General features: G+C 40.3%; 3 protein-coding genes across 3 annotated transcripts in view; 1 reads left to right on the plus strand and 2 right to left on the minus strand.

The window, feature by feature from the left end:
* LOC148115372 (uncharacterized) overlaps positions 1-3,871 on the plus strand; it is a 65,900-nt gene extending 62,029 nt beyond the window's left edge. The window contains exon 2 of the mRNA XM_087885151.1: positions 3,807-3,871. Coding sequence (XP_087741277.1) covers positions 3,807-3,871 — 65 coding nt within the window. The remainder of the gene's footprint in view (positions 1-3,806) is intronic.
* Positions 3,119-14,920, minus strand: RGS9 (regulator of G protein signaling 9). The gene is made up of 3 exons (XM_034412673.3): positions 14,861-14,920; positions 5,620-6,083; positions 3,119-4,263 (listed from the first exon to the last, which is right to left on the minus strand). The coding sequence occupies exons 1-3, from the start codon at positions 14,867-14,869 to the stop codon at positions 4,116-4,118; spliced, it is 621 nt and encodes a 206-aa protein (XP_034268564.2). The 5' UTR covers positions 14,870-14,920; the 3' UTR covers positions 3,119-4,115.
* Positions 10,565-16,429, minus strand: part of LOC117662929 (regulator of G protein signaling 9) — a 52,684-nt gene continuing 46,819 nt past the window's right edge. Inside the window, exon 17 of the mRNA XM_034412671.3 lies at positions 10,565-15,105. Coding sequence (XP_034268562.2) covers positions 14,928-15,105 — 178 coding nt within the window. The 3' untranslated portion in view covers positions 10,565-14,927. The remainder of the gene's footprint in view (positions 15,106-16,429) is intronic.

Raw genomic sequence — 16,429 nt, forward strand, 5'->3', positions numbered from 1 at the left:
CTGTGGTAATTGGTGCATTCTGTCTTTATCTGGTGGCATAAGATTTTGTAGCAGCTTTTAAAGTTAGCTACGTAACCAGTTTTGTTTTTTCGCCAGAGATTTTTTTTTTTTTGGGATTGAAGCTTCCTTATTGTTATGGGTAATTTGTTTTTTTCTGGTTTTGGGGGTTATTAGTGGTACGTATAGTTTAATGACTCTTTTTTTTTTGTTGTTTAGTGTTCTCTGAGCTTGGTTGTTGTCTTGTGGACCCATCTGAGGCCATCTCGTATCAAAACAACTCTGGGTGGCTTATTTGTGGATAGGTACGGAGGAGTGAGAAACCTCCATATTAAAACCCTCTGTGTCTGGAGTTCTTAATTTTTTTCTGCCATAGAGTTTGGTGAAAGTATGGTGAAAGAGGTGCATAAAATAAAATAGTGAAAATAACTTCCTCCCCCATCCAAGTTCACAGATTCCCAGAAATCTATCCATAGGTCCCCAGTGAAGAACCCCACTCCACCTTCTTGTGGCAATTTCCTGATAGAGAACAACAACATCAAAAATAAGGAATAAGACAATACGACAATAAGATAGTGAGAAAATTCTTCTCACTGCAGACAAATTCATTTTTATTTGCAACATTAAAAGCAACATTGAAACAGATAAAGGAAATACGTTTCTTAGGAAATCAATCGTTGTACTAGGAAAACAATCCATTGAAGGCATCCTTTTCTGAAAAAGGTACATTCGTGCACACTAAAACATACCAATATTGCATATTATATATTTAGCATTTACATTAGCCATACAGCATAGGATGTCTCATCCAGGTGCATGGAGGCTGTGAAGATCTGGAATCAACAGGCTTCAACTGAACATCGACAAGATCGAGTGGCTTTGGGTTTTGGAGCCCAACAGTTCTAGGATTGTATCATCTTTGGTGCTGGATGGGGTTCCCTGTGCACCCTGTGCACCCTGTGCACAATCTGAGGGTCTTCTTAGACTTACAACTCCTGTTCGACAGGTGGCCAAATCAAATCTTTATTACAGTCAAAAACCAGCATAAGAAGGCTGGGGTGCAGTCAATTAAAAAGCATAGAAAATACATTTCTAATTATAGATTCTAAAATTTATAATTCTAAATTATTGTTATAAAAAAGTAAGAGATATAAAACAGGAGAGAAAGAGAGATATAAAACAGAAGTCCAAAAGAAATCTAAAAGGAGGGGTAGGAGCATTAGATGAGCATAGGGGAACATCAATGCTAATACAGATAGTCCTTGACTTACAAGAGTTTGTTTAGTGACCGCTCAATGTTACAATGAGGTTACAATGTTACAATGACCATTGCAGAATCCCCACAGTCACCTGATCAAAATTCAGCCACTTGGCAACTGACTCATATTTATGATCATTGCAGTGTCCCGGGAAAATGTGTTCACCATTTGCAACCTGACAAGCAAAGTCAATGGGGAAGCCAGATTCACTTAACAACGGTGTTACTAATTTAACAACTGCAGTGATTCTCTTAACAGATGTGGCAAGAAAAGTCATAAAATGGGGCAAAACTCACTTAACACATTTCTCACTTGACAATATAAATTTTGAGCTCAGTTGCGGTCGTAAGTCGAGGACTATCTGTATGTGGCAGACTGTCTATCAAATTACAGAGCATTTCAGTATGATGAACTAGATGCTCATTAAGACTAGCCTAGGGCACAGGTCATCATCACCATCTGATGGATTTTAAGTGCTGCAGTGCAGACCTGGCAACATTATAAGTTGTAGCAGGGTTGGTCTCTGAAAACACCCGAGAGGTATAAATTTGTTATGGGTGTTTATGCAATAATGGTGATTTGAGGCTAGTACAAAGGTCTTAGTAAAACTGGCACTGGAGAAAAATGTACTCCGTTGTTTCTGTATGTTCAAAATCACCACTCATGTCCTAGTCAACTCCCAGTTGGACTATTTTAAGGTATTCTGTATGGGGCTGCCCTTCAAGAATGTCCAGAAATTTCAGCTGGTACAGCATTGTGGGCAGCTATGCGTATTTTTAGTGCAGTAATACATCATGAAGAACCCAGCACATGATTCATGGCAATTTACCAATATTGTAAACAAGGGATAAGAGGCCTCTTAGATTTTTCCTTTTTTTGAATATGGAAATAAAGATGTTTGTTTGATTATAAGGTTTCTCCCAACTGGTTTTGACCTAGGGCCATGATGGCAGAGGCTCTCTGTGGGCACGCATGCCATTGCCAGCTGCTGTTCCAGTTTCCGGAGTGCGCATACGCACCAGCCAGCGGATCTTTGGGTTTCCAGTGCTCCGGCATGCGCACATTCCAGTTTGGGCACTCGGTGCCCAAAAGGTTCGCCATCACTGATCTAGGGGGTTGCTATTATTTTTATTTTATTTTACTATTTTTTGGCATATTTTGGTATTAGGTCTTATCTATCATCTACTTGATATTCTAAGATAGAGGATGAGATTAAAAATACTTAATTTAAATAAAATCAGTAAATGAAAAAAACTATTTGATTTTATACTCTCAATTTTTTTGAAATCAAGTAGTTTTTTATTTTTATGGGCAAGATTGCTTAAAAAAAAAAACCCTAGGCCTTTCCTATTCACCAGGACAATGCACAACCTATCATAAAATTGAAATCCCATAGGCCAGTATGAAAAACAACTGTTCACTTCACATCAGGGGTGAAATGCTCCTGGTTCGGACCAGATCGAGTGATCCGGTAGCAATTGTGGCAGGTGGTTCAGAGAACCAGTAGCGATGGTGGCGCGAGGCTCCACCCACCCACCCGGGTGTCGTTACTTCCTGGTTTTAATCAGGAAGTAATGTGTTTTTTACCCTCTGCGCATGTGCAGAAGGTTTTGCGTGATGCGAGCGCGGCACGTGCACTTCTGAACTGGTAAAGAAGGTAAGTAGATTTCACCCCTGCTTCACATTTATCAGGTTTAACCACAAGAATGCCTGGGGAGAAGAATAGTCCAAGGTACCTCTTGTAGCCTGCCAGCTGACAGCAGAGCTGTCAGTCAATGAGGAGATGGGGAGGAAATTGGGCCAGTCCTGGAGTCTGGAGAAGGCTCTAATAGAAGCAGAGATAGAGCCAGGGCCATCCAACATTTCCCAGCTGCCTTCAGAGTCGGAGATAAGTGGGGAAGAAGAACAGCTGGGGCCTGTTCCAGAAGTGCGTATGCACAGAGCTGTCAGGAGAGGAGAACAAATGAGGAACAGGGGCTGAATCAGGAAGAAAGGCACACCTGGATGCTGAATGGCTCCTCCCTGGCTGGGGAATAAATAGAAGCAAAAGTGGAGTGGTAGTTGCAGGAGACAACAGTTCGTATTTCTGGTTTGAGCCTCAGAGACTTCTTGCCGGGAATTAATTTACAGCTTTGCGACTTGAAGCTCTCAGCCTGTCAATTATCCAAGGACTGATAAAGTCTGTTATTGCAATTAACCCTTGGAAGGATTATTGCCTGGACTTTTCTGTATGTGAATGCCATGAATTCACAGTAGTTAAATAAAGAGGGTTTTTTCGGGACAAGGAGTCTGTTTCTTGGTTCTGCTAAGGCTGGGTCAGAACAGGACCTTCTTGCAGCCTGACCATTAGTGATCCCTCTACCAAACCACCTGGTTTTCACCTGCCTCACTTTGTCTGGACAAAATTGAAGAGAATTAGGTGTGCTATTGGCAGAAGTGCCTCTGCCCTCTATCTCCAGGGCTGGAAAGATTCCCCTTGTTGCGATTGTAGTGCTGATATGCAAATTGTTGAACATATTGTGCAAGATTTCCCTGTTCTCTACTTCCTAGAAGATCTGGGCAAAGCAAATGCTACAGGCAATCAGCTGGACACTGAACTGGATATCCAGTTATGAGCCACTGTCATACCCCGTAGAAGGTTTTTTTATATCATTATGTGGATTGTGTGTATATGATTACTTCTCTATGTCATGTTCCCATCACACACTACATAATAAAAAAACTTAGCCATTCCCAAAAATATGTACTAGTTGTATTATGGATAGATCAAATGATTGGTGATTAATATCTGCCAACTCAGGCTCAGGAAAAAATAGTCATTTTTTAAGTGGCTCAAATCCAAATGGCTTCAAAGGCTTCTTATCTGCTTTGTCCTCCTTCGGTCAAAACTTCCCAGGGGCAAATCACTTCTTTGGCAGACTCCTTGTAAGGCCAAGGATGGTGATCTTCTTCCACTCCAGTGTCCATTGGATGGATTTTGCTCTCCAGAGAAATCTGAAAGAAGGCGCTAAACCAAAACCAAACCAAACATCATATTTTATGTATTCTCTTCATATTTCATATTTCTAAACCACCCATCTCCCTCGAAGACAATGACAATGAAGATATCAAAGTGCTGGAGAGCTTCTGCCTTTTAGGATCAACTATCACCAGTAAAGGAACTAGCAGTCACGAAATGTGCATAGCCCAGCACCTGGTAAAACACCTATAAAGGCGTTGGAAAAGATATTCAAATACTGCAATGTGTGGTACTTACAAAGATCTGAATCATTCAAGCAATGATAGTCTCCTGACATTCCATGGAAACAAAAGTTGGACTTTGAAGAAGCAAGATAAAGAGAGTATTGACCAGTGGTGGGTTGTCCCCCGGTTCGCACCAGTTCTATAGAATCGGTAGTAAACCGGCGGGAGGTTCCGCCCACCGACCCCGACGTCATCAAATTGCTTCTGCGCTTGCGCAGAAGAGTGTGCATGCCGTCCCGCTGCAAACTGGTAGTAAAGATAAGTAGAACCCACCCCTGGTATTGATCCATTTAAAGTACAGTGTTAGAGAAGATTCCTGTGAATACTATGGACAGCCAAGAAAACAAATAAATGGATGGTTGAACCAATCAATCTACAGCTGGGTTGTCAAACTCAAGGCCCATGGGCCAGATCTGGCCCATGAGGTGCTTAGATCTGGCCTGTGGGGCTGCCCTGGGAACAGCGAAGGACCGGCCCATAGTGCCTCTGCCAGCAAAAATGGAGCTCGGGAAAGCCGGGCTCTGTTTTCAACTGTGACAGCCTCCTGCAGCCCTCTGCCAGCAAAAATGGAGCTTGGGGAGACTGCATACGGCCGCCACAGGCTCTGTTTTTGCTGGCAGAGGGCTGCAGGAGGCCATCACGGCCGAAAACAGAGCCTCAATAAGTGACGTCAAGCTGGCCACACCCACCCTGGCCACGCCCCCACCTCCGCCCCCCTGCGTACAAATACAACCCTAATGCGGCCCTCAATGAAATCAAGTTTGACACCCCTGATCTAGAGGCCCAAATAAACAGGGTCAAATACTTTGGGCACATTATGTGCAGATTTAGCTCAATGGTAAAGGCCCTAGTACTGGGAAAGGTGGATGGAAAGAAGAGAAGAGAAGAAGATAACCAGCAGCAAAGTGGATAGACTCAAGTTACAGGGGAATCAGGTTTACAATTTAAAGACCTGAAGGGCCAGGTTAAGGACAGATTATTATGAAGAAAATATCTCTATGAGATTGCTAGGCACATAATCAATCACAAAGCATTATTAGGACTACTGTATTCCCCTGCTGTTCGGAAGAATAAGACATGGCCACTAAGCCCAAGTAAAACCACCCATAAGGATACTCACATGGATGCTTTTTTGGATTTTGGTTGAAGGTGTTGGCTCAGATCTTCTAAGGGTTGCGCTTTTCCCTGCGCCACTGCAGGATGCTTAGATGAAAGAGTGCCAAACACCGGTGAATTCAAGCATCGCCATTTCAAGAACCTGCCCAGGGACAAGGCCAACTTTGGCTTGGGTGGCACCTTGGACTTGGAGTTGATAGCATTTGAAGAACTGTGGCAACTGTCCAGTTCAGAATCCATGGAGTCCTGAGCCTTTTCCAGGAGGGAAGGAATGGGATCAGAACCAAACCTGTTTGGCTCCAAGTTCTTCTCCATGACAGATGCATCATCTAAGGCTACCCGAAGAGGTGAGGAGTAGCTGGCGGTGTTTGGCAGAGGGAGTTGCTTGGGGCACTGAGAAGGAGGCAGAGGATCAGAGGTACCAGCGTAAGTAGCCAAATGGGAAACAGGAACAGTAAATTGACATAACTGCAGGGAAAAGAGAGAGAGAGAGAGAATGGTTATTATAGCATAGACAATTACATGGAATTCTTATAGAAAATAGAAGCCTTTATTATGGTCCTATGTAGGACTTTGCCAGGTTTCACATTATGGTCTTCCCAGCATGTCTTTCTACAGTTCAGCATGAGCAAAGCAGTGCTACTGCTGATTACAGAGTGCATGATGTCACATTCAGTCTGGTCTGGCTTTTGCCAGTAGATAGAAACCAGCCAGTCCAGATCTACCAGAAGTCTAATCTGCACATTTGATCTCAAATTAATTTTTGAGAGTGGGGAAATTCTACATCTCTTATGGCCCCTTGGCTGCACTCTTGGGGACTGCAATGTTGGAGCTTCAGCTGCATGGCCAGTGGTAGAAGTTGTTCTCTCTCTCTCTCTCTCTCTCTCTCTCTCTCTCTCTCTCTCTCTCTCCCTCCCTCCCTCCCTCCCTCCCCTCTCTCTCCTATCTATCAATCATCATCTGTCAGAAATCCTATAATGTTTTCTATACAGAGATGTGTATAACTATTACAATTGTAACATAATTCTTAAATACAAATATCTGATCCATTGTTAAACAAGTGTGACGTCATTATGCATCAAAACTGCAGTGTTAAGAACTCGGGGGGGGGGGGAGTTTTTCAGTCTATGCCTTAAAACAATAAACCCATTTTCCCCAGTCCAGTGTAAATTCCTGCCCAAAATCAGAAGGGCTGCCTCTCATTCATAAAGCACATACTTCATATATATAATACCTATGGAGATGTCTATGGAGATTCTCAATCAGGCAGGTTGTGAAGCTACTTGGATGAGAAGCAAAACATTTTCAAGGAAAAGTCCAAGAAAGCCCAGTTGCCTTTTGAAAGGCACTTTGGGTTTGATGATAACTGGTATTGGCATCTACGGTGGCTACCCATAGAAATAAATCAACTAATTGTAAGAGTTCAGCTATTCAACTTTGGTTCCAGTCTGTCAAAATTGTTACCTGATTGTCATGACCATGTTATACAAATGCATATTTCTAAATAAATCCCTTTAATAATATGTATTCATAGTCCTCGACTTATGGCCGGTTGCTGAACAACCCTTTGAATTACGGTTCTAAGCCAAGGACTAGCTTTAGCATGGGCATGATACTCTAGGAATATATTGGCAAGTGGAACTGAATTTTGTTTGTTCTACTCATATAGCACAAAAATTATTTGTTTTTACATGGTTAATCAGAAGGGGAGGTAGAGGAAGCAGAAGCTGGTTAATTTGGACTTTAAAAAAAAAAGATCACCTTAACTAATGCTGTCATTTGGTATAATATTTCAGAGGGAAGATGAACATTAGTTCTCCAAGCGCTGGTGCAAATCCCTTGAAAACAGCAAACTAGCACTTGTGAAAATGATTGTTTTCTGACACTGTATACCAAACACCTTAATGATATTTATTGAAGCATGTTGTGCATATTTTAGTTAGGGAGAAATGTGACCTGGAGCATGCAAGGGAACCTGTCAAGAAAAATGAAGGTGCCTTTTAAGAAACACAACTTTGTGGAGCTCACAAGTACGGTACCTCATACACAGACATGCATCTCCAAATCACATTTTGCCTGTTGAATCCAGGTCTTTGCTCTAGTTCTAGTTTCTATATTGAGAGGTGCATAGCAGGGGTAAAATCCAGCAGGTTCTGACAGGTTCTGGAGAACCGATAGTGGAAATTTTGAATAGTTCGGAGAACCGGCAAATGCCACTTCTGGCTGGCCTTAGAGTGGGGTGGGAATGGAGATTTTGCAATATCCTTCCCCCAGGGGTGGGGTGGGAATGGAGATTTTGCAATATCCTTCCCCTGCCACACCCACCAAGCCACGCCCACAGAATTGGTAGTAAAAAAAATTGAATTTCACCACTGGTGCATAGTCCAGATATTAAATGTATTTTTCATAGAAACACATTATGATGCCCTATACAAACTTCCTAGAAATGAAATGCATTACAAATTTGGCTACAGGGGAATAATACTATCTAGTCAGAATCTAAAAATGTTATAATTTTTTTAAAAAATTAGATCTGTTACTTAGGACTTTCTAGATACCTGAAATGGTTTAAGGTTAGTTGCTTAATCAAAACGATGAGCAGCTTTACTCCAACAGCAAAATTATACTGGGATTAAATAAATGAACTCCCAAATCTCATAGCACTATAAGGGAAAAGAAAATATGAAAAACAGGATCTACTTCTGTGTGGATAATGCCAGTAATTCTGTTCAAATTTTTCCTAGCTCTGTTCCCTAATTCAGTTTTATGATCAGGATCAATGAAATGTCACTTGGGTTTACATCAAAAGCACCCCAAATCAAGAGTACAGCCTTTGCCAATATTACATGCTGAAGTTTCTGCATCTCTGTACGTTGAATTCAGAGAGTTCAGCTTATTTCAGTGTTTGTAAACAAAGATGCCTCTTTCAGTTTTCCTTACCTTGAAATTCTCATTGTCAACTAAGATGGCCTCAAATTGTCTCATGTAATTCAAAAGAATTTGCCGTTTCTTGGTGCTTTCTATCAAACTTCTGCATCTTGTCACACAGATATCTTTTCTGTTGTGTCGGTCATGCTTTTATTTATCTCCCTTGATCATTCATTCTGTACAGTGTGAATTCCCTGGTGCATTTCTTTTGCCCTTGGCATGATACGTCTTTGTTTCAAATATCACCAAGCAATAGATCTCATAGCACGCCATTTCAGGTACCAAATGTGGTTGCACAGAATGGTACAAATGCTTTCCCTCCAGTTTTTCCTTGTCTACACTGCAGTATTGGAGAGGAAGGACCTACATCCAAGCACTGTTCACCATCACATTTATCCAAGGATTTAAAAGGACATAACCACAGTGCAAAACTCTCCAATGTAAAATACCAATGTATACGTCCATAGAAGCTGAGACACCTGATTTCAGTTTGCTTCATACAATAGCAGATTCAAGCTGATCATTCTGTCACAGTAAGAATGGGTGATGGGTGTCTCCAGATAGTGTTGAGTTGCAATTCACATCTTCTCTCATTAGCCATATAGGTTAGAGCGGATGGAGTGTACATTGCCCATCTTTGAACTGATAATGGCATATTGTGCTGTGCAGTATACAAAAATGTTGCACCCTGGGAATTCTGAGATTAGCCCATTTCTTAGTCGGGTGAATGGAATAGTCCAGGAAATGACCCTGCAATATTGTTCATCCCTGGATCATAATATTTAAATTTCAATTGTCATTTTTAAGTCTTATTTTTAAAAGGTATCAATTAATCTGGAAATGAGGCATAATAGACTGAGGAAGTAAACATAGGGGGTTAATCAGCAATAAGATTGATCCATATATATATATGCAGAACAAAGATCTAGATTGATCCTAAAACAAAGTGAGGATGCATTCAAAAAGAACTTTGTTGATGAATTGCTTTCATTTCTGCTTTACTCTTCACGGACTCCCACTTTTTTCCTTTCTTGTAGGGAGACTCTTGGTTGTCTAAAAGTGATTTCTAGCCTAAAGGTTAGTAAACCTTGCTAAATTATTGTCTTTCACATTTAGAAAAAAAGATCTTTAACAAGTAACTCTTGTTGTTCTTCTGGACAAATGGTTGTCCAATCTCTTCTTTAAAATCTCCAGTATGGATGCTCCAACACTGGATTTTTTAAAGAAGAACTTGGAACAACCATTTGTCTCTAATGGTATACGGGTTTCCTGGCTGATCAGGGGGTGGACTAGAAGATCCCCAAGGTCCCTTCCAAGTCTGTTATTCTGTTATCCCTACCTAAACAGCAGAATATAAGTAGACAGGTTTGCAATTTTCTACACCAATTCCACTCTGCTATTTCTCCAAAAGCAGTTTGAAGTTCTACTGTAGCTGCTGGGAACTGAGGAAACACCATAAATGCCATAAGGCATTTAATGTTCATCTTCCAGTTGACCAATAGGAGAATTGAAGGGGGGGGGGAAATCCTCCATTTAATCAATATCCTGAATTGTGAGTTCCAAAGAGACTCCGTTTCTTTTCAAGAAAAGCAGAATTGTGGTTTCCCCCGCTCTCTATCTATGTTTTCAATTCACCTAGTATTTTTGCTTGGTCATTTTGAAAAGTAATGTTAGAGTTGCTGTTGCAAAGATGCCATTTGCTGTCACACTTAACTGTTGCAATTATTGTGTAGATGAAATGATAATGCTTGACTTAGACCCCAGAGCCAATATCTCCCAAGATAGGACAGGCCCAGAACTCCTCTAAATTGCTGTAAAGTAAAGAAAAAGTCTTTGTCTCACAAATAATATTGTGGCAGAAGGAGATGCTTCAGTAACAGACTGCATGATTTTAAAAAGCTGCTATTAGATAATTTCTAAAGAAGAAAAAGAATTCAAATTAAAATGATAAAGGTGGAGACATGGAGAAAATAAAAATGTATGGATGGAGACAAAAACAATGAAACACACACACACAATGATTCTTTCAAGTTCTAGTTTTATTTAACTAAGGAAAATGAAAGGGGGGGGGGAAGTATGGCAAGTCTGGATGAATAATGAAAAGACAACCCATTGCTTGTAATTAAAACAAGGTGAAGCACATTCTATTTTTAACAGACAATAAAAAGCAGTAACCCTCCTACATATTATAGATTGTATCTGCTAACCAAGCCACAATGGAAGACAGCATGGACAACTAGAGGCCAACAACATGGTTTCAACTATTTTATTTAATTCCTAGGAAATGTTGTCTTTTAGTTGTACAGTCATTCCACCTGAACTAGAACATACCCATCGTGTGCATGCCATTCTAGAAAAAAAAAAGTGACATAGTGTTTGATGAATGGTTTCTCAACTTCTTAGAAAAAGTGAAAAAATCACGGCAAGAGGTAGATCAGCTTGGGTCCCCTTCCACGGTCAAACAAGCAAGTATAGAAGTAAAAGTAGCATCTTATTCCTGCCAGCAGGAACCCTGAATTCCTACTGTAGTTGTGTGAACTGGAGAGCAAAAAGAAAGCATATTCTTGCTTCAGTTAAGCAGCAAGAGATCGAAGGCTGCTGTGTTATGTGGTTTGATGTTATGTATATGCATTATATGTAGTCTTCCCACAAAGAAATTGGGTGGGCTATCACAATTGGGTAGTCATGGCTAGGAAGGCATTTGCTCAACTTCAAGTTGTAAGCCAGTAACGTCCTTTCCTCACTGAGATGCTCTCATTTCAGCCACTCATACCCTGGTCATCTCCTGGCTGGACAACTGCTGCATGGGACTCCCCTTGAAGAGTATTCGAAAGTTGCATTTGGCAAAGAATGCAACAGTGGGACTTTGGAGCACCCCTAGGGTGGCTCATGTAACACTTTTGCTACATGAGCTGCACTGGGTGCCAGTTTGCTTCCAGGTTCAATTCAAGAGATTGGTTATTACCTTTAAAGCCCTTCATGGTATATTTGAGGAACTGTCTTGTCTCAATTATACTGGCCCATTCCAACCAATCAAGCAGGGACAGCATCTGTGTAATCCATCAGTCAAGAAAGTTCAACTGGTGGGATCCAGGAAGAAGGCCTTCTGAGCTTCTACCTCTGCCTTTTGGAACATCTTACCCCCAGAGGTGAGGAGAACCCCCACTCTTCTGGTTTTCCATGATGGCGTAAAGCTGTGGTGGCACAATGGTTAGAATGCAGTATTGCAGGCTAACTCTGCCCACAACCTGGATTTTGATCCAGAGGGCTCAAGGTTGACTCAGCCTTCCACCCTTCCAAGGTCAGCAAAACAAAGACCTAGATTGTTGGGGGCAATATGCTGGCATTGTAAACCGCTCAGGGAGTGCTGTAAAGCACTATGGACTGGTATATAAGTCTAACTGCTATTGCTATTTCTGGATGAGTGTTAAGACCTGGCATAATCTTGATACAATCTTGGGAATGGCTGCTGGCTTGAGGAAACGCTCCCTGCCTTGTTAATCTTTTAGCCTTTTCAATTTTTAACTTTGCTTTGTATTTTTACCCATAAATTTTACATTGTTCTTAATCCTGTTTTTAATCTATGCTTTTATTCATGTGTTTTCATTATGATGTTGTAAAACTCTCAGAGTTACTTAAGTGAAATGGGCGATGCAGAAATTAAATAAATAAATGAATGAATAGCCAACTGTAACCTAGCATTAAGCCCTTAGAAGCTGCCAAAAAGACCAGGCTGCTAAGAAGGTTTTGCAAACTGGGATGTCCCTTCCTTGATACTTCTACTTCAGCAAGAATGTGTATTTGTGCATGTGTTTCTAGAATTTGGTTTCTTCACTATTCTTAATTGGGGAAGCTGACTTCCACTTGTGCCCGAGACCTCCAGCCTAAGGCTTGTGAACAATGCAGGCTGATTTATTCTCTATTGGGGTGGCTTGCAATTCCCATGGTTATAGTATGCCAGAGGCCATAATCTATTATTAGTCTTCTTTAAAATTTATTCAAACATAGGATATACTGTATATTTTCTAAATAACTAATGTATTACTAAAGAACCCCTGAAAAGATTCTAAGGAGCCCTGAAGTTACCCCCAAAGAGTTTCAGGATATTATTTTGATGTATTATGTAGCTACAGTGTTGACCTTTCTAAACAGACAGAACATTTTAATTAATCTCCATAGCTGCATTTTCAAAGTTGAGAGTCTCAGGAAGCTCTGCCTAAATTACAGCAGTGCTGCTGGGCTACATTTAGATTTCTTTGATTTAACAGAAATCACTCCTTGGATTGTTTTAAGATCACATCCTTGGTATGTTCTCATGGCCTTTTTGACGATGGTGTTCTAGTTCTGCCAATATCACAGAGATTCCCAAACGTTCCTTGTATTTTGCCACCGATGATGAAAAGCAGTGACAAAAAAAAGGTCAGAACTCAAAGTCAACCTAAGCTCAGCTAGATCAAATGATAGAAATAGTATCTGCGTGACTGAACTAACTTCCTGAAAATAAATGAAACATACTGAGAAGTTGTATGAGTCTCAATTCCACTTAAGTTGTTCATAAACCACTGAAATATTTCAAGCACATACTGACTATGATTAATAGCTATAGATTATTTAAACAAAAGGTCAGCCCTGCAATTCATCTTCACCTTTCTGCTGGGTAAGCTTTTAAATTTTGCTGATGTTGCTCATAGTGAACACAAATTAAAAAAAAATACATTTCTTCTGGCATTTCCAATCACTTCAAGGGCTTTTGACCTCTGCCTGCTTTGAGACACATGACAGTCAAACCTGTTATGACAGGCATATACAAGTAATTCTCATCTTATGACATTTGAGATCAGAATTTCTGTTGCTAAGCAGGAAAACTGATTAAGTAGAACACTAATGTAAATATAATACATTCAGAAATTACAAAAAATTGCTCTCCAGTTAGAAAGCTTCTTCTTATATTCCATTATTGCATTATTTGAGGTTAAGTGGAGTAACCCTTCTGCACCAAACAACCAATAGTATTTAAATAGTATTTATATATATAAACTAAAACTCTCCTGCTTGTCTGATTGTAACCTTTAATTCACAAAACAGTCCATCATAAGGTAATTTTTGAATCAATGTACATCAAATGGGCTAAAACTTAAAACTTAACTTAAAGAATGTATCCAAAATCCAGGACCCACAACTCTCGTGGGATTGAAATTTGGCAAAGTTGTGACTATCTCAGTACTGCCATACTCCTGCACTGCTGCAGCCAGCTGTACTCATGTGATTGCAATTTCCAGCACTCCTTGCCAGCTTCCCACAAGGAAGAGAATGGGAAGCTGGCAGAAAATTAGAAGACACTCCCTTCCCTACTGATTCTTTGCCCACCTACAGTCATTCTGTTTCTCTGTTTAGGTAAGGAAATATCTCTGAAATATTGACCCAACAAGTCATGAATTGTCTAATATAAAATACATTTGTCTGGTAGAATTGTAAAAATCCATTAAAGGCTTTCCTTTAAATGGGCATCAGACAAATGATTAAGCATCTGAGCAGCTAGGATCTTTAATTTGCTTAGAAAATCTGAAACATCTGCCCCAAAAAAAGATGCTATCCTATTACTGCTTATTAAAGTGGATCATTTTAATGAAACCTAAAAAAGAATCTGTACATTATCTGCAAACATTTTCTAAAATGAAAGTAAAAACACAACCCATCGTTGGTCAATATAGAACCATTCTGAATAAGAATAGATGATTAAATGATATTAAGGGGTTATATCAATCATTCACAAAGTAAATCTGCATTATGCACCATCATTTAAATGTCTCCTTCCTCAGTGTCTGCTCCTTATCGAATTCTTGAGTTGTTCTTTAGGCAATGACCAGATAATTGGTATCTGGAAAGAAGATTCCGTTTTATGGCTGATGTCTTACAATAGGATTGTTCAGCCCTTTTTCTTTGTTATTTACAGGCATAGAGAGGCCAGGCAGCTGGTTGCCATGGCATCCAGACTTTGTAGTGTTTGTAGAAGTGGGAGGGGAGTTTATAGAAAACATGGTGTAAAGTGAGCTGATCTGATCTGAAAAGCATCACTGCCATTCTCGTACGGGGACTTTTTTTTTGCCACCTATGTTCTAGGATTCTATCAGCAGCAGCGGCTGATGAAGGGACACTGTTCTGGATGTCATGGCAACAGCTGACTGTAGATGGGAGGAAGGCAAGGTGGGGGAGAGAGAGAGAGGGAGGGAGGAAGGGAGAGAGAGAGAGATGGATTGCTAACAATGAAACACTAGTGACACCTGCAGGCCAGGGGGAGGAAATGCAGCCCTACGTACAGCCAGCATTCTCCTCCTGGCTCTGTGGTTTTTCTCCTGCCATGGGCTCTCCAGCCCTATCGGGGCCCTATTTAGCAGGCGGGGCCTCCTGCTTGAGCTGGCTTCTGCGATCCAGCTTGCTCATAACCTGGGTGATGTCCACATTGGTGGCGGCTTCTCTAGCTTTGGCTTCTTCCTCCAGCTGCCTCAAGAGGATGGGGCTGGGACTGGAGCGCAGGTGCTTGCGGGCAAACGGATTGTAAGAGCTGAACAGGAAACAAAACAAAGCCAGAGGGTTACTATTATGATCATTGTGATCATTATTAATTAACACATTTCCACCGCCTTTCAATAAAAGAATGGAAAACTGCAAAAGTGCCTTTCATGAATAAAAACAATCTATTACAGATTTAGTTCACAAAGGGTTATGCCTCTTAATATATTTGTTAGTCAGAAAGAGTATTATCAGGACTTCTACCATAAACTACTCTCTTTTCTCACAATGTCTACAATTAGTTTTAAGTTAATGGTGAATTATTTGTCCAATTGAATTCAGCATATGCCTCGCTGTCTTGATGCAACCCAGTCTAAAATTAAAACAACATGGAAAGAGCAATTAAACTCAATTTGTAGAAAGCAGTTTTCATGAAAACATGGCCAGAATATCCAGAATTTGTGTGGGTTTGTGTAAAGCCCTAAACAGATACACAAACATTTTGGCCTTCATCCAAAAATGTTGGCATTGCATCAGAATGTGAGCTTCATCACTTTTCCACCTATCTAAATATCTTACTCCAATATTTTATGGAAAGTTAAGAAATGCTCTAAAATAGAAATGAGAAAAAAATGAGCAAAACCCTTTTGTGCAAACAAAAATATTGTGTAAACAAAAATATTTATATAACACTGATGCAGATCTATAGTTGATCCCTTTTGTTGGCTCATTGTAAATATTCATTGCAATAAATAATCCTGCCATAAGGATTATAGATAAGTATTTCAGAAGGATGATAACCAAATAGTATTCTACAAGCTCAGTATTCTGCAAAACTATGGATGAGTATCTTTTTTGTACAGGTAGTCCTCATTTAGTGACCATTCAAAGTTATAACAGCACTGAAAAAAGTTACTTATGACTGTTTTTCATCGCAGCTAATTATGCTGACTGCCAGGTGTTCAATCCTGATCAGCTCAAGGTTGACTCAGCTTTCCATCCTTCTGAGGTCGGTAAAATGAGGACCCAGATTGTTGGGGAGCAATATGCTGACTTTGTAAACCGCTTAGAGAGGGTTGCAAAGCCCTGTAAAGCAGTATATAAGTCTAAGTGCTATTGCTATTTTCCTACTTACATACATACTTTACATATTTACGACTATTGCAGCATCCCCCATGGTCACAAGATCAAAATTTGGACGTTTGGCAACTGACATGTATTTATGACGGTTGCAGTATCCTGGGATCAGGATACACCTTTTGTAATCGTCTGACAAGCAAAGTCAATGGAGAAGCCAGATTTATTTAACAAAAGTATTACTTACGTAACAACTGCAGTGATTCATTTAACAAATATGGCAAGAAAAGTCATAAAGT

Source organism: Pantherophis guttatus, chromosome 2 (assembly GCF_059756535.1).
Source record: "Pantherophis guttatus breed Tessera chromosome 2, ASM5975653v1, whole genome shotgun sequence".
Classification (NCBI taxonomy): Eukaryota; Metazoa; Chordata; class Lepidosauria; order Squamata; family Colubridae; genus Pantherophis; species Pantherophis guttatus.

Coding starts and splice junctions, on each gene's coding strand:
- RGS9 (XM_034412673.3), bottom strand. Junction 4,264..5,619: donor AAATCCAAAAAAGCATCCAT/GTGAGTATCCTT, acceptor GTTTTGGTTTAG/CGCCTTCTTTCAGATTTCTC.